This window comes from Oryzias melastigma, linkage group LG6 (assembly GCF_002922805.2).
Source record: "Oryzias melastigma strain HK-1 linkage group LG6, ASM292280v2, whole genome shotgun sequence".
Lineage (NCBI taxonomy): Eukaryota > Metazoa > Chordata > Actinopteri > Beloniformes > Adrianichthyidae > Oryzias > Oryzias melastigma.
The window spans coordinates 34,802,063-34,823,272 of record NC_050517.1 but is presented as its reverse complement, the minus strand read 5'-3'; the positions used below and the strand labels follow the sequence as shown (position 1 = coordinate 34,823,272).

Here is a 21,210-nt window from a genome sequence, read left to right as displayed (position 1 = left end):
AAAAATCAACAGACCAGGTGAGGGCAAAGGTGAAAGTATGGCAACTCCGGAGTGTCAAAAAGCTGACAGGACCGGTCAGCGTGGGCTGTTTCCGGCTCGGTGGAGAGGAAGAGTCCGGATCTTCTCCAGGAGAGTCACGTGACTTTTGTATTCTGAGGATTTCAGTTGTTTTGGTCATCATCACCTTTGAACAGGTAACTCCCCTTCATAATTCAGGAGTGAAGACCAGGCGTGGGGGAGGAGGGTGTTTCCACCCCCCCAGCATGACCGTCACTCGGTTTTTCTGCTGCTGACATGGAAAAGCTGCCATATGGCAAAACAGGAAGGGGGGGAGCACTGTTCAAAAGAGGGGGGTGAGGAGGAGGAACGGAGAGGATTACAGGGAAAGGAGAATAAACCTGGTGATGGGGGGGTGGGATGAGTGAGGTGGGTGGCGGAGTGTCAGCTTGGCAGCAGAGGAGGCGACAGTCGGGGGTGTTCGCTGCTCTGCTCGCTGATGTGTTCTGATCCGCCGCCGTGGATCCGGCAGGATTGTCTTAATCTGACAGATGAGACTTTTTATTTTTTTTTTATCTGTTCTTGTTGTTTTGTAACGTTTTGTAACTTTTATGAAAACAAAAATTTAAATTCTTAGAGTTTATTTTTTTCCATGAAGTTAAAAGGAATTAAATGTAAAGAAGGCGGTTTGTTGGGATCTATTTATAGATGAGACTCTCCAGAGCATCTCTCTGGACTAAACACAGATTTTTGAACATGTCTGACTCCGGTTTTGGTCCGTTTTCTGCCTCACATCCGTTTTGGTGAACTGCGGCAGTAACTCTGGCATTCCCCCCTGAAATGTGACGGTTTGTCATTTGGGCGCCGCTGGTCAGAGGTGAGTAAACGTCCTGCTTTCAGTCCTCACAAATATGCATGGACGGACCCACACAAACCCGCACGCGCTCAGACTCCCTCTCCCTCATCCTGGCTCTGTTGCCATGGCTACCGCACAGCCTCTCGCTGCATTTACCTAAACCGAGCTGCCGCCTGTGGATCTCTCTCTCCTCCAGGATACAGAAAAACCCATCAGACTCCTGCATCTCATCTCTCCTTCACACAGACGCCTACATCGGTTCTGCTCCTCATCGTCGGTGCGTCTCCTCCTCCTCCTCCTCAGCCCTGTTCTCCCGGATCTCCGTGGATCAGAAGGGGGAGCGGCAGATGGCGGCGTGAAGGCGCTCTCATCCAGGTAGGAGGACATTCTATGGCTGCTTCTGCCCCCCCACCCCCGTGCGACATGAGGTGAATACCAATTGTGGAGCAGAGCCCCCACAGTTTGAGGAGCTGTTTTCCTCTCAGTAGAGGTGTGTGTGTGTGTGTGGGGGGGGGCAGCATTCATTCTCAGATTAATGATGGAGATAAAAATCCAACAGGTAGATTCCTCGATCGTCTCATCTGCATTTCCTTCCTCCTCAAAAGCTGCATTTCTTCGTTTTTTTTAAATGTTTGTGTGTTTTTGACTATGTGGGAGTCACCGGCAGAGGAGACGCAACAGCCCCCCCCACGACTGATTCTCCACCCCCCCTCCCCCGTGCTGCACCGTGTGGTCGCTCCAGCTCACCGTAGCCATGTACGTGATATGAATGGGGTTTTGTTCAGTATGAATGACTGCTGGAGAATGCCATTCCTGCACTGGCGCGTTGCTGCTGCAGCGCCGGCGTGCAGCAGGAATCCACGTTCATCATCCCAGAGGATCCTTCAGTCTCCGTTCGGTGGAGCTTTGGACCTCCAGGAAACGTGAGAGCTGACAGGAAGTCTTTGGAAGCGGGGCAGGACATTGATTTTGGGTCTGTGAGCTTTTGTGAGTCAGAATGCAGATATTGTGCGTCTGTGTGTGTGTGACGGGTCCTGGCCTGTGTGACTTTGTCTCCTGTTTCCATCCCATCATCACTTTCAGGAAGAGCTTCCTGTGTCACATGAGCACTGCAGCAAAACGCTTCACACTCACTTCTTTGGGGTTTTGTGTTGCTGGAACAGCAAACCTCCAAAGTTAATTCATCTGACGGCAAATGGAAAGCAGGTCGTTTATAAAGCAGATTTGGATTTGTTGTTTTCCAGATTCATTCTGGAGAGTCAGGAATATCCATTAAAGCTGGAGCCAGCTGTCCCTACATTAATTCTCTGCGTTTGCAGAGAAAAGCTTTACACAACTGTCGCTGCCGCTTCTGCGGTCCTGCCGGGGCAGATGCCAACGGCTTATTGTGTCCCAACTCAGACTTGACGGGACAGGCGCCTCTTGAATGGATGGAGATCAACAAAACATGACGGGCTGAGAGGGCGCCATTTGCGAGGACGATGCTGGACGCTTCTGCTTTAATCGTCTCATCGGCCGTTTGTAACTTTAGGTTTTTCTCCCTTAAAATTCAATAAAACAGGAAAATGTTGAATGATTTTCTAAGTAATTCTTCATAAGAATGACCTGTCAAATCCACATAAGTTCAATCAAACTCTATTCAGTCTAAATGTTAGGATAGTAATCTTTGAAATTCATTGATGCTGCATTCCTTCTCAAGGAACAACTCTGAAATGTTGTATCACAACAATCCTCCACCTTCGTCTTTTATACTGTCGTTCTGCCTGAGAGGCTTTTTTGGTTCCCTCTGGTTCCTCAGCTCCACTTCTGCAAAACGTTTCATCCACTTTGAAGCACCAAGTTGTTTCAAAGATGCTGGAATCTCAGCTCATGAAATAGAAATGTATTCTATGGGAAATCAGAAGGACCCAACAATAAAACCAGAACTTGGGAAACTGTGAGGAAACACCAGAAATATCTACAAACACAAATCAGTCAAAAATCAAATCAATCAAAATTAAACATATAACTCAAAGATTACCAAAAGAAACTAGAAAAGTTGCATTACCTGCGATAATGCGAGTGTGAATGGTTTTTGTTGAACGGAGTAGGTGAAGATGCTGAAGCTTTTTGCTGAAAATGGTGACGCAATTTTCCTTTATTGCTGCAGGGATTTGCTGAAAATGCTAATTATATTTGAAAAATATAAAATTTGCTAAAAGACTGGAAGTGTTGTTAATGTACTATGAAAAAGGACTGAAGATGACCTAAATTTCAGAAAGATTTGTCTCAAAATTGCTTAAAAATCTATAATACATGCTAATTTTGCAAAAAAAAAAATATTTAGCGTGTGGTTTAAATATGAGCTAAACTCCAAATTAGCCTAATAAAACCTTAGTAGATTCCAAATTAGTCAAAAACGCTAGCACATTGCTGAATTTCTAGCTAAACACCAAAATTGCTTAAAATTTCTCAGTAAACTAAACTTGTCAAAAACGTTAGCATGTTGCTTAAATAGAAGCTAAACTCTATAATAGCCTCTAGAAGGCTCAATAGATAATAAATTAGCCAAAAATGTTAGCATGTAGAAATAGAAATATTAGCTAAACTCCAAAATAGGATAAAAAAAAACCTCAGTAGATGCCAAATTAGCCAAAAATGCTGAATTACTAGCGGATCTCCAACATTGCCTAAAATTCCCTAGTAAACTAAATTAGCCAAAAACGTTAGCATGTTGCTAAAATATTAGCTGAACTCCAAATTTTTTAAAATTACTATAAAAGATTGAAACATAGCCCACGAATATATTTAAAGGCTTGTTGCTAATCTACTTGATTTTTAAAAATTTACGACTTTGTCATTCATTTTCATATTTTGCTCCATATTTCAAAAACTATATAGTTTCTGAACACCAAAAATAGCAGCACTAATGTCCTGAACAAGCTACGTTTTCATACCAAGATTGCTGAAATCGCTCAAAGTGTGATTGAGTTTGTAGATGCCTAAAAACAAACGGAAAGGAGCTGAGAATCACTATTAAAGTTCCACTCCGATCATCTTTGGATCCAAGTATTCTCAGTGGTCTTTTCATGATGCTGTTTTTAGCCAAAATCAAAAACCTGTCTTATTCTCTAGGACACAGTTTCTGCAGAGCGGCAGGATTTCATCAGAAATTCACCTCTGAGTTGTGGGCGGGACTTTTGGTGTAGAAGTAATCCTACGTTGATATCCCATCATTCCTTTGTTTACTAGCTCTCCCACTAGCTTACAGTCTCTCACAACCCCAGGCTCACATAACTGTAGCAAAAAAAAAAAAAAAATGGCGACCAATGTTTGAGTTATCCAGATCTCTTCGATATGAGCGCATCTTGGAATGTGTTTAACCCTTTACACCAGAGCTCCAGTGTTCCTTGATTTACTGTTTTACTACATTGAATTGATTTCATAATCAAGCCCCTCACATACATCTGTAACATATGTTTTACAACACGGATATTTTCAGACAAAAAGAAACTTGCTAAAGTGATACCTCAGTTTTTAAAAATATGAGAAAAACTGTTTCTTAAACAGAACAGTTTTATGAAAAACAAAATGTATTGAGCGGTCAGTAGGATAATAGGTCAACATCCTTTGCCGTGATGGATTTAACAGAGAATATTGCAACAGGAAGTGATAACACAGAGAACACCATAGGTGCTTTCATTGATTTGATCATTTGATCATTTATTCATTACTTTTTTCAAAAATTGATATTAGAGAGGTGGTTAAGAACTGGTTGCAACACTATTTAATAAATAGACCTCCATATGTTGAAATTGATGGTAAAGCATCAGAACAAATGATATTAACATGTGGAATTCCCCAAGGCTCTGTTTTAGGATGAAAAATGTTTATTCTTTGTTTAATTGATATGGCAAAAAAATTAGAGTTTGTTATTTTTGCAGATAATACAAATTTTCAGCTCAGTTCATTTCAAGATATTTTTTACTTAATCTTAGAAATAGAAAGAGAGTTAACTGTCTATGTTCACCCAGTTAAAAAGAGGGTATACCTCAACTATGAGAGACAAAATGAGGAAAAAAATCCTGAAAATCACAGTCTGATTTTTATAGAATTATTGTTAAATTTATGGTGGAAAATAAGTATTTGGTCACCTACAAAAAAAGCAAGATTTTTGGTTCTGACAGACCTGAGGATTCTCTGCCCTCCACTCGTTACCTGTATTAATGACACCTGTTAGAACTTGTTATGTATATAAAAGACACCTGTCCACAACCTCAAACAGTCACAATCCAAAGTCTGCTATGGCCATCTCCAAAGAGCTGTCTGAGGACACCAGAAACAATTTACCTGCACCAGACTGGGAGGACTGAATCTGTAATAAGCAGTTTGGTGTGAAGAAATCAACAATTATTAGGAAATGGAAGACATACAAGACCACTGATAATCTCCTCCCATCTGGGGCTCCTCGCGAGATCTCACCCCATGGTGTCAAAATGATCAGAAGAATGGTGAGCAAAAATCCCAGAACCACACGGGGGACTGAGTGAATGACCTGCAGAGAGTTGGGACCAGAGTAACAAAGACTACCAACAGTAACACACAAACCCTGCAGTTCCAGATGTGTCCTCCTGCTAAAGCCAGAACATGTGCAGGCCCGTCTAAAGTGCACTAGAGAGCACCTGGATGATCCAGAAGAGGATTGGAAGAATGTCCTATGATCAGATGAAACCAAAGTAGAACATTAAGAACTCAGCAGGAGAAAGAATGTTGAGTTGTGTCCAAAGAACATCATACCTACTGTAAAGCATGGGGGTGGAAACATTATGCTTTAGGGATCGTTTTTCTGGAAAGGGACTGACCCATGAAAAGGAAAGAAAGACTGGTCAGATTTTTGAGTGGAAACCTCCTTCCATCAGCATTGAAGATGAAACGTGGCTGGGTCTTTCAGCATGATCCCAAACACACTGTCCAGGTAATGAAGGAGTGGTTTCATAAGAAGCATTTCAAGGTCCTGAAGTGTCCTAGCCATTCTCCAGATCTCAACCCCATAGAAAATCTTTGGAGGAAGTTGAAAGTCTGGGACAGCCCCAAAACTTCACTGCTCTAGAGGAGATCTGCATGGAGGAATGGACCAGAATACCAGCAGCAGTTTGTGAAAACCTTGTGAAAACAAACAGAAAACATCTGACTGCTGTCATTGAAAACAAACGGTGTAGAACAAATTATTTAGCTGAACTTTGTTATTGACCAAATACTTAATTTGCACAATAATTTACAAATAAATTCTTTAAAAATTGACTTTTTAAAATTGTGTCTCTCATAGTTGAGGTTTGCCAATGATTACAATGACAGGCTTCTCTTATTTGCTTAAGTGGGGAAATTTGCTCAATTTATGCTTTTTTGCTCCAGTGTAGTCGTCTACAGGTGGAGGATCAGAATAGGGCGGAGCAGAGAGCTTGTAGCTCCGCCTATTTCCGTTTGTGCGTCACAGACCTGGGCTTTTTCACACCAAAGGTTTTTAACTGCTCTGATTTGAATGAAGAATTACTCAGAAATGCAGATTAATCTTCAATTCTTTTAAATATGTCCTCCATCATCAGAAGAATGTGACAAGAACATTTTAAAAACACTAAAAAACAAACAATTTGGAGTGGGTTTAATGTAATAAATAGCATGAAGTGGAGAATGGATGTCTTCTGAATATAATGTATAGAATAAGCTGCTGCTCTAGACCATAACTGATGATTCTTTAGTGTGTTTTTCACATAGAACAGCTGTAGATCTTCTAAACTCGCCATCGTTTCCTAAACAGTCGGTCATGCAGCAGCTGAGGCGTCAGACGGAGATATTTACCCCCAAAAGCAAAGAGACGACTGCTTCTTTTAGACAAACATGAATATTGTCAGAGCTCCCCCATCGCTGCTGTGTGTTTGTGCGTTTTATTTGTGGGTGTGTTCTTTTGAGTGTATGTTGCCACAGTTACCAAAAACGTCACTACGTCACGGCTTTAAACAACCTTCACATTCAACAGAGAAATTGCTTTTTATCCATCCATCCATCCACCTTTTTGTCTAGAGTTGGAAGCTCATCCAACCTTCAGTGCCAGAACTCCATCTGCCCTCCATGTGCACGTACGCCTGTTCACTTTATTTATGTTGCATGTATGCACGTCACCATGGCTACGAGCCGGGCTAACCGGCGTCATCAGAAAGGAGAGAAGGAAAAGCAGTTCTCCTCTGGTCAGCTCATGGACACACAAACACACACAGATTCACACACAGAACGGCTGGACGGTGTGAACACTGATGTGAGGAATCTGTCCGTGAGGCCGCGGATGAAGTCTGGCTGGACTCATCCTCCAGTTAGACGATGAGTGAAGAGAGGACGCTTAGGAAAAGCAGTCTTGACACTTTGGAGATGCTGGAACTCCAGCGCTGCCTCAGACTGGATGTGTGCTTTCATCCGGCTTGCGTGATTGGTCCGTCAGTCTCTGGCTTTGCTGCTATGAAGTTCAGAGATGGACCTCAGCTCCTGTTCTGTGTCCCTCAGACTGACGATGGCTGACAACAACCGGCTGCTGGCTCACGCAGGACTCCGCCTGATCATGTGATCTGACTCTAACCTTCACTGTCGTCCCTTACCGGTAAGCCGTGGTCGTTCTTCTGAGCAATATCAGGCCTTCTATGACTAAAGCTTCAAACCTAAAAGTAGCTCTCACCGACACATTCAGACCAAACACTGGCTTTCACACATACCGCACACACATGCACACTAACCCCACACACATGCACACACACCACGCTTCAGATTTCTGCCCAGTCTGAAAAACACCGTTATTAATAGTTGGAGGACAAACGAGGAGGACTGTGGATACTCAGCTTGGTCAACCAGAAGTGTGTGTGTGTCATTATGTGTGTGTGTGTCATTGTGGTTGTGTGTCATTTTGTGTGACTTTCATTGTGTCTGGGGGTGTGTTTGTGTGTGTGTGTGTGTGTGTGTCATTGGGGGTGCATTTGTCAGTGTGTGTGTCTGGGTGTGTGTGTGGGGATGTATTAGTGTGTGTTTGTCAGTGTTAGTGTGTGTCATTGTATGTGTGTGTCAAGATGTGTGTGTGTTTGTCAGTCAGTGTTAGTGTGTGTGTGTCATTGTGTGTGTTTGTCAGTCAGTGCTAGTGTGCGTGTCGGGGTGTGTTAGTGTGGGGGTGTGTCGGGGTGTGTTAGTGTGTGTGGGGGTGTGTCGGGGTGTGTGTTGATGTGTGTGTGTCGGGGTGTGTTTTTGTGTGTGTGTTTGTCAGTGTGTGTGTATCATTATTCTGTGTGTGTGTCAGTGAATGATAATGTTCAGGATGGTTGAGAGGGATGAGAGCCACTCTGTTGCCAAGGTGACGGGCCAGGCTGTAAACACACCATCTCTGACTCATTTCGCCACAATACACAGTCTCTTTACACACACGTACATGCATGCCGGCGCGCACACGCATGTACACGCACGTGCACACACACGGAATAGATGCTGATCAAAGGGCGACCTGAAGATCCGGAGATGAGAGCCTCTCCAGGTTGTTTAGCTGTGGATCTGAACGGGAATATAAATGCAGCGAACCCTTTCTGAAATCCACACACAAACACGCACAGTCAGACACAATCACACAACACCAAGAAGCACACAGTCGTAGTGAGGAACCAAAAGCAGGAGTGAAGGTGAGAGTTGCAGTGTTTCAGAGGCCGCAGAGAGAGCATGAAGGAGCCTCCACCGCGATGATCTCACACCTTCATGTCCCTCTGCTTCAGTCTTCTCGAATCCGGTGCCACATGCCGTCCCAAAGGCGGAACGTCTGCTAGAGCGGTCACCTGACGCAGAGGAACCTCGCTGACCAGGACCATGACCCGCCGGCTGAGCAGCTCCACCCGATCACACACTGAGGACTCCATCTTTCTGAAGCCGGATGAAGATCCCGTCTGGCTGGATGAACCCACCAAGATAGAAAAAGTGGGTGATGGGCTCCTGAAGAACGACGGGCTCACTGACTGCACAGATGGACCAGAAGGTGACGGCACGCAGGGAAAGGAGGCCTTCCTGCAGAAGGTGTACGCTCTGGTGGTTGAGATCCACTGCTGGGCTGCCCTCTTCATCACCTCACAAGTCCTGGTAGGTAACCAGGGTATGTTCTTTGATAAATTAGCAACATTTTGGGAGAATAAACACATTTACGTCCTAAATTGGTTTATTTCATACCAACTTTCAATGTGCCTGTCAGTTCCCCAAGCTCTGCAGCAGAAAACATAACTTGTGGGGTTCCCCAGGGTTCCGTATTTGACCCTATTTTATTCATTTTATATTTGATTCCTCTTGGGAAACGTATTAATCAATTCAGTCACATTTCTTATCACTTCTATGCTGATGATATACAACTCTACTGTTCTTTCCCGGAAAATGATTATTACAAACTACAAAACCTGTTGGATTGATTAACAAACATTAAAACATGACCGTGTAATAACCATTTACTCTTGACCGGAAAGAAAACTGAGACATTTTTTTTTTTTACGCAGACAATAAAACTCATTCCATTAGATAACACCTTTAGCCTCTGAGCTCTTCTGTCCAGTCAAGTCTCAGAAATCTTGGAGTGTTTGATAAGTCCATGTCCCTGGAAGGTAACTCAAAACAGACAATAAAAAACTGTTTTTCTCATCTAAGAATGTGGCAAAATTAGGAAGTATTTTGTCTCAATCAATTTCAGTATAAAAGTTTCTGTTGTAGCTTTTATTTTGGGGTCTTTGTATTTCCAGGGTTACTGTGTGTTTTTCGTGCTGGAAGGAAACGGCCCCCTCTCCTCCATCTACAAGGCCCTGCACATCATTGACTTCTACTTCGGCTTCATCTTACCGTTCCAGCGCGTCTTTGGGTTGGACGTAAGTCTTCCTTTGATGCTCATCTTGGATTGAAGGCGTCCACCATCATCTGTTTCTGACCCTCTGCTTCCCTGCACTGCCCAGTCTATGGTGATGATGAAGGAGGTGGCGAACACCGAACAGCACAGCTGGATCGTCCACGGTACCGCGGGTGTTGGAGCAGCCATCTGCATCATCATGGTGAGACCACAGAAGAGGGTTTGAATGTATTTCATGCCACAACCCACATGCATCAAAGTCTAGGCCCGGGGGCCGGATCCGGCCCTCTGGGTACTTATCCGGCCCTCCAGATCATTTTAATTTATTGTGATTTATTGCCCGATGTTATCTTGCGCTTATTTCTAACTTGTATAATTTTGACAAAATATATTTTTATGGAGAGTAAAATATTGAAAGTTATTTAAGCTTTAATTTGATTTATTCTGGAATAATATTCCTGCCTTTTTTATTATTCATAATTTTATTAAAAAGTTACGGTTTGAAAGTTTTAAAAATGGGCATTCTTCTAGTTTTTTTGTCTTTTTGGCATTTACTAAGATTTTTTGGGCTATTTTGGAGGTTAGCTAATATTTCAGCTACATGCTAGCTGTTTTGGCCAATTTAGGCTTTTTTCAGTTTTTTTGGATATTTTAAATTTTTGCTATTTTTTTTCAGCCACATGCTAGCTGCTTTGGTAAGCCTAAGTTTTTTTTTTAGTTTTTTAGACAAATTTGACATTTAGCTAATATTTCAGCAACATGTAGCTATTTTAACTAATTTAAGCTTTTTATTTGAAATTTTTTAGGCTGTTTTGGAGTTGGCCTTTTTTCATTTATACGCTAGCTGTTTTGGCTAATTTAGGCTTTTTTGTTTGTTTGTTTGTTTTATATTTTGAATTTTAGCTATTTTTTCAGCTACATGCTAGCTGTTAATAGCATTTTAAGCTAATTCATTTAGCTAATATTTCAGCTGGCTATCGGCTTCAGTGTTTTAGCTATCAATTTTAGCATCTTCAGCTATCAGCACTAGCATCTTAAACGGCCAAATTCAGCTTACAGAATTCACACTAGCATTGTCACAGGTAATGCTATATATCTAGTTCATAATTATGTTAAACAGTTACAGTTTTAAAGTTTGAAAAATGACGTTTTAGAGTGTTCAATAAAAGTTTATCCTGTTTGAACCGCGACCTAAGGTATGTTTTGGCCCCTTTTGTGATTGAGTTTCTCTCTACCTCTCTTCAGGTAGTCCACATGGTGTGTAAGTGGCGTTCAGGATTGTGGTCGACAGAAATGGCGTCCAGAGACATGGGTGACCGGCGGCAGTCTGTGAGCCGCCAGCCCTCCTTCACGCTGTCTGAGTGGACGGACGCTCAGGAGGATCTGCTGGACCTGGAGGCGGAGCCTCAGACTCCGGTCTTTGACTCGGAGCACAGGACGGATGGAGATGCCGCCACCCTCACGGTGACGCCAGTGGGGCTTCAGGAGAGGTCAGAGGCAAACAGGAACTGAGCCGAGCATCTTACCTGAATGTGTGAAAAACGTTTCTGCAACATCAAAGCTTCAGTCGTTTCAGAATCCAAACGCTGCTTCTGAAGCGTTTTTGTTTCTTTAATAATGAATCAAAGTGTGTATTCAGACTGGACACATTTGGTCTGCTTAAAGTGAAGCAGAGTTCATTTCCCCTTATAATGTGAAACAAAGTTTCAGTATGAATACATCCAAGTGTGTTGAACCCATCTTTTGAGGTGATCTCAGTCCGTTTACAATCGGACTGAACTTCAGTTCGCTCTGGGATTCCTCAGTCTGAATACGATCAACTCTGAGACAGAAATAACTTAACGAAAACGGCCAACATAGTCAGCAGTCACGTGATGTAAACACATTAGGAATGAGTTGATCGGTTAGCCGTAGACAAATGTAAAGCATTGGTTGTTATGCTACTAAAAAGCAAATAATAAGTCCAACTGATTATTTGTTAAAGCGTTAATTTTAACACCACTAAAACACTTACTTCTGGCTTTTCTGTGTCTCATCAAAAGGCACGCATGGGGCGCTACTGTGACGTCATCCTCAAAGCTGTGTTGTAGTTCAGTGACAGAATGATTTTTAAAACAATCCCATAACACCTCAACAATGAGGCACAGAAACTCACACTGAAATGTGGTCGGATGAATTCGGGCTCATTAGAACAACTTTTAACGTGATTCAATTTGCTTCTCATTGTTTTCCTGACAATATGTTACAAGCACTTATTAGAGTACCTCGCTAGTATTTTTTTCTCCAATTTTCCTGATAAATAAGTTAAAATCTCCATCAGTGGTTTCATCTCCAAACTCCTTTTGGAGTTTCATCATATCCCAGCGTCTTCAGTGAGTTTTCACTCATACATTCCCTGGAAATGCAATGTTTCCGCTTAACCTTTCTGCTTTTGAAAGATCAAATCTTCTTTCTGTTTCTGAATCCTGCAGACGAGGCTCCAACGTTTCCTTGACCTTGGACATGTGCACGCCGGGCTGCACCGAGCCCTACGGCTACGGAGCGCAGCTTTCTCCCAGAGACCAGTCGGCCCAGGAGTACCTCCGGCAGGGGTCGCATGTCCTGACCCCCGCCATGCTGCACACCAGGGCCATGGATGACCAGAGCCTGCAGGCGGAGTTTTATGTGAGAAGCGGCACTGCAGCATCCTACACATCATATTAGGAGAAACTCAGCGGATAAGACGCGCAGCGGTTCCGACACAGACTCAGGCACTAATGCACACGCCCACACATGCACCAACACTCGTCAGAGCCCGTGGTCAGAGCTCTGCACACACCCAGAAGCTTTTTCAGCGTCTGTCAGTGGGCGAAGCGTGGAAGGAGACACGCATTTGTACATAATAAACCCACAGAGGATTCCACTGTCTGGGAGGCACAATGAATGAGATCGGCAAACATCATCAGCAGCCCTGAAGTCATTCACAACCAGCGCAGAGATGGTTTGGTGCGAAGGCCATCCGATGACGTTCTGTTGGCGCCTGCTCAGAGCGAGTCCCTGGACATTATGCAGCCCTGATTATTCCTTGTGTTTTGGCAGGAAACTCCCATGAACTTTGTGGACCCTAAGGAGTACAATTACCCAGGACTGGTGAGAAAGAACCGCTACAAAACTATTTTACCCAGTAAGTTTGAAACCATAGAACACGTCCCAGTGGCATAAACGTTATCGCTCTTCTTAAAACGAGATTTATGATTTCTCCACAGATACGCACAGCAGAGTCATCCTGAAGTCACAAGACGAAGAGGATTTTCTGTCCACCTACATCAATGCAAACTATCTGAAAGTAAGTCTGTTCTGATTGGCTCAGCTGTCAGGACCTCGCTCCTCGCTCTCACGTCTCACCTGTCTGCAGGGCTACGGCGGCGAGGAGCAGGCCTACATCGCCACACAGGGTCCCACTGTGAACACGGTGGGGGACTTCTGGAGGATGGTGTGGCAGGAGAAAAGCCCAATCATAGTGATGATCACCAACCTGGAGGAGAAGAATGAGGTGTGTCTTCAGTCTCAGGGGGAGGAGGGTGAAGGAGGAACTTTGAGATGGAAAAGTGAACATGTGGTGTGTGACTTTCTTAGAAATGTGTGGAGTACTGGCCTGAGGACACCGTCACCCATGAGGGCATCGAGATCAGCGTTGTCTCGGTAACCCAGGAAGACGACTACAGTCTCAGGGTGTTCGCTCTGAAGGTTTGTTCTGAAACAACAAATATGAACTCAGTCTGAGGAACGGAACAAAAGTGACCAAAATGGATTTGAAAGTTTCTAATAGAAATGAGGAGAAATGTTAGATTTTCTGAAGCATTAAGAAAGTAAAAAGGAGTCGGTAGATTAGCACAACTGTGAAAGTGTAGAAACTGTAAAGAAAATAGATCTGCTGTGAAGTTCCAGGAAAACTCAAGAATGTTTGGGAAAAAACATCCATCCATCTGTCCATTCATCCATCCATCTATGCATCTATTAATCCATTCATCCATCCATCCATCCATCCATCTATCCATCCACCTTTCTTTCCATCCATCCATTCATCCATCCATCAATGCATCAATCAATTCATCCATCCATCCATCCATCCATCCATCCATCCATCCATCCATCCATCTATGCATCAATTAATTAATTCATCCATCCATCCATCCATCTTTCTTTCCATCCATCCATCAATGCATCAATTAATTCATCCATCTATCCATCCATCCATCCATCCATCCATCCATCCATTCATCCATCCATCAATGCATCAATTAATTCATCCATCTATCCATCCATCCATCCATTCATCCATCCATTCATCCATCCATTCATTCATCCTTCTATTAATTATCCATCCATCCATCCATCTTTTTTCCATCTATCCATCCATCCACCCATCCATCTTTATTTCCATCTATCCATCCATCCATCCATCTTTTTTTCATCTATCCACCGATCCACCCATCCTTCTTTTTTTCCATCCATCCATCCATCCTTCCTTCCTTCTATTCATCCATTCATCCATCTTTCTATCCATTTATCCATTTTATTGCTGAAGCTGATTTGATTTTCCACATGTTGCACTCATGAGTGTGCCTTGTTTTTTTCTTTGTGGTGAAATATCAACTCTTTGATACGCCAACATTCATTCCAGGTAGTATTTTAAGAAATTCTAAGTCCTTCAATGATTTAATTTAAATCATTTCATACTTTTGGCAGAGTCTACCTGATGGTGGTTTTCCCTTTTTCATCCGGTTTGAGATCATTTCAATTGGATTGGAGACGGTTCACATATGTGGATCAGTGTGATCAGATGTGGTCTGAGTTGGAATCTTGTTGTTTATCTGCAAATGTTGTGCATCTGTAGTATTGATATTTACAGGCAGGTGCTCGGGGGATTGTGGGAACTGATAGATCTGATTATGAATAGTACTGAAAAGAAAAGAATAAACTAAAAGCTTTTTTCACATGTTTTGATCTGTATTAACTGTTGTCATGGTAACCATCTCTAATGAACTAATGTGGTTCTACACAGAGAATTACTCATATTCACTCACAGTGCCTCTGTGTGTCTGTCTGTCAGTGTGGGGACGAGCAGCGCAGTCTGAAGCAGTACTGGTACACCTCCTGGCCTGACCAGAAGACCCCAGACAAGGCTCCACCCCTTCTGGAGCTGGTACAGGAAGTGGAGCGAGCCAGAGAGGAAGCCCCGCCCTCCAGTGGCCCTATAATTGTTCACTGCAGGTAAATGTGTTTAAGAAAGACGCGACCAATGAGGCGCTTCATATAGAAAATAGATGTATGTCTGTGATATAAAATTAAATGGAAAACTAGGTTTGAGACGAGAGTTCCAGCCACCGACCCCCCCACCCCTGAGGAATCTCTGCTCTAAATTGTGGTTGGTCAACCATCAGAGATGGACAAATAGTGATCTGGAACCAGTTTCTCATTTTCAACTGATAGAGGAAGCAGATTTGTGGTCAGACCGCAGTTTGGACCGCTTACAGAACTTGTTCTGGAAATCCGGACCACACGATTAAACTCAGAGGTTGGTGCACGAAGAAACACAACAATTTCATTTATGTGAACTCTAGACAAGTTTACTGATACAAACATAAAGACAACTTTTTCCACGAGTGCTTCTGTTGCAGAAATAATGACACTGCTGACCGAGGGACGCTTAGAAAAAGAAATCCTCATTGGGGAAAAGATTTTCAAGCAAATTTCTCCAGAATATGGAGCCTAAATAAAAAAAGAGAGAAATGAAAAGCCGAGAAAAGATGTCACCCCCCCAGTAAAAACATTGTAGACTCCCTCCTGATTCTGGCCTCCACTCTCGTCTTTTTCAGTGCTGGGATTGGTCGAACAGGCTGCTTCATCGCCACCTCCATCCTCTGCAAACAGCTGAGGACCGAGGGCGTGGTCGACATCTTGAGGACCACCTGCCAGCTGCGTCTGGACAGGTGAGATCCTTATCGCATCAAAATATGACCTGACATCAGTTCATTTAAGTCACCTTTGAGTTGAAGTGAAACATTTGTGTATTCACTCGTTAACATTTTTCATGTATTAATGACCAAATTTCCCTGTAAAAGCTGCTATTCTCTTTTTCTAAAATATATCTAAAAAAGTTAATATACTTCATGTAAAAGATCCATATGTGTTAATATGGTTTTATGTTTATATTAAATCACTCAAAACCAGCATTTCTAAACTATAGAACAATAAATGTACAAATCCTGGAAGAAATTATGATTTCTTGGTAATTTTTCATAGAATAAGAATGCTAAAGCAGAATCTTTGATTTCACGCATCGTTAGTGGTTTGGTGAAGCAATTTATTGTCAAAGAATACTATTTACCTTTTTAAAATCAGAATGACAACAGAAACTTCCCAAATGGCCTTGTTCTAAAGTTTACATCCCCGATGACTTTGTTCTGAAAACATGCACACGAGCTGATACAAACAGGCTTGATTAACAGCTACAGGTAAACATCTTCACCTATGACTTGTTTGCTTGTAATCAATGTGTGTAAACAATAAGTGTTGGAGTTTCTGGACTCCCAACAAACCCTTCATCCTTCATACAGAGCTGCACTGATATTTCTGGATCCTGACTCATGGGAAAAGCAAAAGAGATGTCAAAAGATCTATGGGAAAAGGTAACTGAACTGTACAAAACAGGAAAAAGGGAAATAAGAAAACATCCAAGGAACCGAGAATGTCAGTCAGCAGTGTTCAAACTTTGATCAAGAAGTGAAAAGTGAGAGGTTCTATAGAAAGAAAATTCCTTTCAGTTTTATTTATATAGTCCTATATCACAACACAGTTGTCTCAATGGGCTTCACACTGGTTACTGTCCAAAAATATAAAGTCAGTCATAAAATATAAACAACAGCTGGTTGCTAAACTAAACAGACTAAACTAAATGGGGCATCTCTGCCTTTAGAACAGGGGTATTCAAATCCAGGCCTCGAGGGCCGGTGTCCTACATGTTTTCCAACCAACCTTCCATTGAAGCTCCTTATTGGCTAAACATACCTGATCCTGGAAATTAGCAGCCAATAAGGAGCTTCAATGGAAGGTTGGTTGGAAAACATGTAGGACACCGGCCCTCGAGGCCTGGATTTGAATACCCCTGGATTACAACATCCTTATCTGTATGGAAAAAGGGATGTCCACATGAAAGAGGGATCCTCTCCCAGGACGGGCAGACGATGTACTAGAACTGTTACCAGAGACAAGCCAGAGGCGAGGTCCACTGTCAGGAACAGAAGCACACATGAGACACCTGGAATCTTGAATCTCTCCCACTCTCCTGCAGGGCAGTGGGAAAGAAGGACAACATATGAATCGCACTGCACCAAGCAGAGGCGTGGAGAATTAAAGGAAAACTAGATGATAAAGAATAGAGGGACTGAGAATAGAGAACAGTGCACCATACTTTCCCCAGCTTCTAACCATAAAACTGAAGCTTGGTGGCTGAAGGCTCTACCTCAACTGTACAAACCCACGCTGGCTATTCCTTGGCTGCTGAGGAGGTGCTGGGGTGTTAGTTAAGTTGGCTCTGGCAGGGTAACCCACGCTACGAGTAACTACCTGGCGAGTTGGCTTAGCTTATACTTTGCAGAGCCGCATCTGTAACTGCTCTAGCCTGGCCTCCAATTCTACGATTAGACTACACTTATCCCGTCTACCACTATCTTCAATAAGGAGGCAGGATCCTCGCTGGACATATGGCACATGGAGCAGGAAAGAGAGGATGAAGCAGAAAAGATAGAAGCCATGCTAAATTCTAAGCTATGGTTAGCAGTGTTTAGCTAAGGAGAAGCAACCAGCTTTTTGGAACTTGGACAACAAACGTTTAACACAGTAGTTTACTCACTAGAATGCTAAAGCTGCTACTTACATTTTTTAATACTAAACCAAATAACACAAAGTTATATATTTGCAAATCAGGCAATCAAATAACTGAAGCAACGATTTAGTACTGGTTTACTTTCACCCGGATATGACGTCACAGGAAGTCCAGTCCTCACAGGAGGAAAACCCACAAATAATTTTAGCTGTGATCCAGGACTCTGAAACACTGTGGTGTGGATGTTTCCAGATGTACAATAAGGGGGCACCTGAAGAAAAATGGCTGCTCACGATACACAAAACGGCACAGAGACAAGCCTCCAGACTTCTGGACCAAAGTCATTTGGATTGATGAGACCAAAACGGAACTTTTTGGACACAACTATAAACACTACATTTGCAGAGGAGTCGACAAGGTTTATGATGAAAATAACACTATTCCTAGTGTGAAACACGGAGGCGGATCACTGGCAGTTTGGTGGATGTGTGAGCTACAAAAGCTCAGGAAACTTTATTGGAAGATACTGGAGGAAAACTGTCACTCTTCAGCTCGGAGGCTGCACATGGGATGCACTTGGACTTTTCAACATTACAACAATCCAAAACACAAGCCCACCTGTTATTGGTTCCAACAGAATAAGGTGAAGGTTCTAGAGTGTCCGCCTCAGTCTCCTGACCTCAATACTATTGAGCCAGTCTGGGGAGATCTCAAACAGGCAGTTCAAGCAAGACAACCCAAGAATTTAAAGTAACTTGAGGTTTTGTGCCAATAAAAGCTGGCTGCTTTACCATCAGAGAAAATAAAGAACCTCATCCACAACGACCATAAAAAAACTTTAGGCTGTTTTTGATGCAAAAGGAGGCAATACAAGGTATTAAGAACTGGGAGATGTCAACTTTTGAACAGGGTCATTTGGGAAGTTCCTGTTGTTTTTATGATTTGAAACATGTTATCACTGTTGTTTAACAATAAATGACTTCTTCAAACCACTAACTATGAGTGGAAGTTTTTGTGTTATAATTCATTGAATGAAACTAAATTATCTGACACTTGGCTGGTTTTGAGCTGAAACCCTGAGTGTGAATTTGTCGACCTTTGCTGTGTCCGTCAGAGGCGGGATGATCCAGACGTGTGAGCAGTACCAGTTTGTTCATCATGTCCTCAGCCTGTATGAGAAGCAGCTCTCCTGCACTGCTGAGGAGTAGAGGGGCGCCGCGGCCGTACCCAGACCGAGACACACCACTGTACCCCCAACCGCCTCAGGCGCTGCGCTTTACTGTACCCGAGCTTGCCCTCCAAGGGCTCCAGTCCACGCCATCTGTCCACGCAGGCTCATCCGAATTGCTCCACGATGTGCTTTCAACACGAGAAGACGGGATCTGAGGCAGAAAATCAAACAGGAAGTTGTCATCAGTCCACAGCTTACAGCTGAGTGACAGCAGTTGGGTTTGAAATCATCTACGCTCACTCCAGCATACTTTCATTTGCACGTCTTAGGCTTCATCCACCATGGTCTTCATCAGTACGAGTCGTCAGAAAGGCTCTGCCTCATCATGACTGAGGTCTTCAATCATCTGTAGAGAAGTTTGATCAAGAGAAAAATCATGATGAGGCCCCTTAAGAGCAACAGATATACAGAGATAATCAAATGCCAGCAAAGTGTATAGCATTGATATTAGAATGTCCATGAATTGAATTGATGTTTTCATGTAAAACCAAACTTCCCAGAAGGCCTGAGTCTCCTCATCTTCAGGTTGCATGGTGCTAAGTGTTCATTAATGGCGGCGTGTGCAATGTAACGGCACATAGGAATGTAACCGTTCACTTTAAAGGCTCTAGGAGTAATTTACACCACGTCAGTTCTGATGGTCCACCATGTTTACAGAAAACCTGTGCATTTAGGCCTCCTGGACGTTCACTCACAGGCATCACAGAGCCAGCAGCCGGGCCAGGACTGGCATCTCCCAGTGTACAAAGATCTCCACAAGGCCGTTCATCAAAGGGTGTCCAGCAAAACTTGCCAAAAAAAGAAAAACAACAAAGGAAGACTTCTAGATCTCCTGATCAAGTTGTTGTTGTTGCCACCCGGATTCCCTATGATAGCTCTGCTTTCAACAGTAGCTGAGGCTCATGGGAACCCTGTGATTGTTGTATAGACCGGTCCGGCCCAAACCTGTACGAAGCACAATAGACCGTAAGGTTGTCTCTGATGTTCTGCTGTAAAAGTTTCTTTTCCGTATTGTGCTTTGATGGTGTTGAGTTCAATGGATTGCATGTGCCGTATGGGACTCCACAGGTCCACAATCAAAGCGACGTGATTGGTCGTCCTGCTTTCCGTTGTGTACAATGGTTTGAAGCATATTGTTCTATTGCTTGCTCTCGGCCAACGCTTTTGATACCGTTTGCTTTTGTGAAACAGACCAGAGATATTTTTAGAACATTTTGATACAATCCTTTCGAGTAGATGCCTTGTGTACATTTCCGTTTACACCATGATGGAATGTAGCTCATACTGTGGATCAAACTATTGGTTTATATTGCAAGACTTAATGGAACAAAATGTGACAACTACCTAAGTTACCTTACAGTACAGAGAATAAATAGAATATGTTCAGTATTATTATGACATTTGGCCTTTAGGCTTTGCTTTAATATGCTTTGCTTTCTGTGTTTGTTTCGTTCTTAAACGATTTTACCTCAGACGGACTTTTTCCGCGGTTCCTGCATCCATCTGTCGTTTAACAACACAGCTGAGAAATGATTATAAGGCAGCTAAAACTTTCCACATGGTTTTCTATGGTACAAAAACCCAACCGCTTGTTCGGCCGGGAATTCCGGACTCAATCCTGTTGGATCGGACCAATTGGAACACATCAACCGAAAATGGAAAGCAAGACTGCCAAATTCTCCTTCTACTGGAGCACAGGACTAAGAGCGGCTCTCATCCGTTTTTCTGATGTAACCCTCTGATCATGTCTGAATGAAAGGATTTCATTACAAAGACTTGTTATCAGTGCTCCTGACGATCAAAACAGGGACGCAGCCGGTCAGAACATAACAACAACAACCAGCATCAGTGTTCATCTCCTCTGCTACAGTATTGCTTTAAGTAGTGGGTTTTTGCATCCAAATAAAGGTAGATTTTCATGAAAAGGCGTCTCTCTTAAAGCATTTCAGTTACAACTGTTTCCAGGTTTTATCAGTGTTAATTTCAGGCTGACACCTCCACACTCTAAGAGGAACAAAGCTGTCTGGAGACTCATGAGCATCAGAGCCATCAGTCAGGGGGAAGCGACAAAGGTCCAAACGGGTGAATCAGGGAGAATGTTACCCCAAAACTCTCGGAAGAATTTCTTCGGCTTAAACAAAGATGAGACAAAGAAAAGCTCTCTGACGGTGTGAATGGCTAATCTGACAAATTCCTCCACGTTTGGTGAGAAGACGCTGGTGTGAAAATTCACAAAGAGATGTGTGCTATGGCAGAAAAAGACGCAGATGTCTGTCACACTAAAAACTACCCGACATTGTTTTATAAAAGCATGAGCAAAACGGTTTGGTTCACCAAACAGCTTATAGACCAACAGAGATGTTATAGCAAGGAAGATGACAGAG

General features: G+C 43.0%; 1 protein-coding gene across 5 annotated transcripts; it reads left to right on the top strand.

Moving 5' to 3' along the window:
- The first annotated feature begins 371 nt into the window (after window positions 1–371).
- ptpn5 (protein tyrosine phosphatase non-receptor type 5) lies at window positions 372–20,751 on the top strand. Of its 5 annotated transcripts, none has more exons than XM_024281339.2 (15): window positions 372–874; window positions 1,100–1,228; window positions 7,385–7,478; window positions 8,626–8,983; window positions 9,628–9,750; window positions 9,835–9,930; window positions 10,974–11,218; window positions 12,200–12,392; window positions 12,807–12,891; window positions 12,974–13,053; window positions 13,123–13,260; window positions 13,344–13,454; window positions 14,821–14,981; window positions 15,587–15,700; window positions 18,710–20,751. In XM_024281339.2, exons 4-15 carry the CDS (start codon window positions 8,717–8,719, stop codon window positions 18,801–18,803), a joined length of 1,707 nt encoding a protein of 568 aa, XP_024137107.1. In that variant the 5' UTR covers window positions 372–874; window positions 1,100–1,228; window positions 7,385–7,478; window positions 8,626–8,716; the 3' UTR covers window positions 18,804–20,751. The 5 variants fall into 5 exon arrangements, with proteins under 5 accessions (XP_024137107.1, XP_024137106.1, XP_024137109.1 ...); XM_024281338.2 differs by having other exon boundaries at window positions 1,050–1,228; XM_024281341.2 differs by lacking the exon at window positions 372–874 and having other exon boundaries at window positions 935–1,228; window positions 8,661–8,983.
- The last annotated feature ends 459 nt before the right edge of the window (window positions 20,752–21,210 follow it).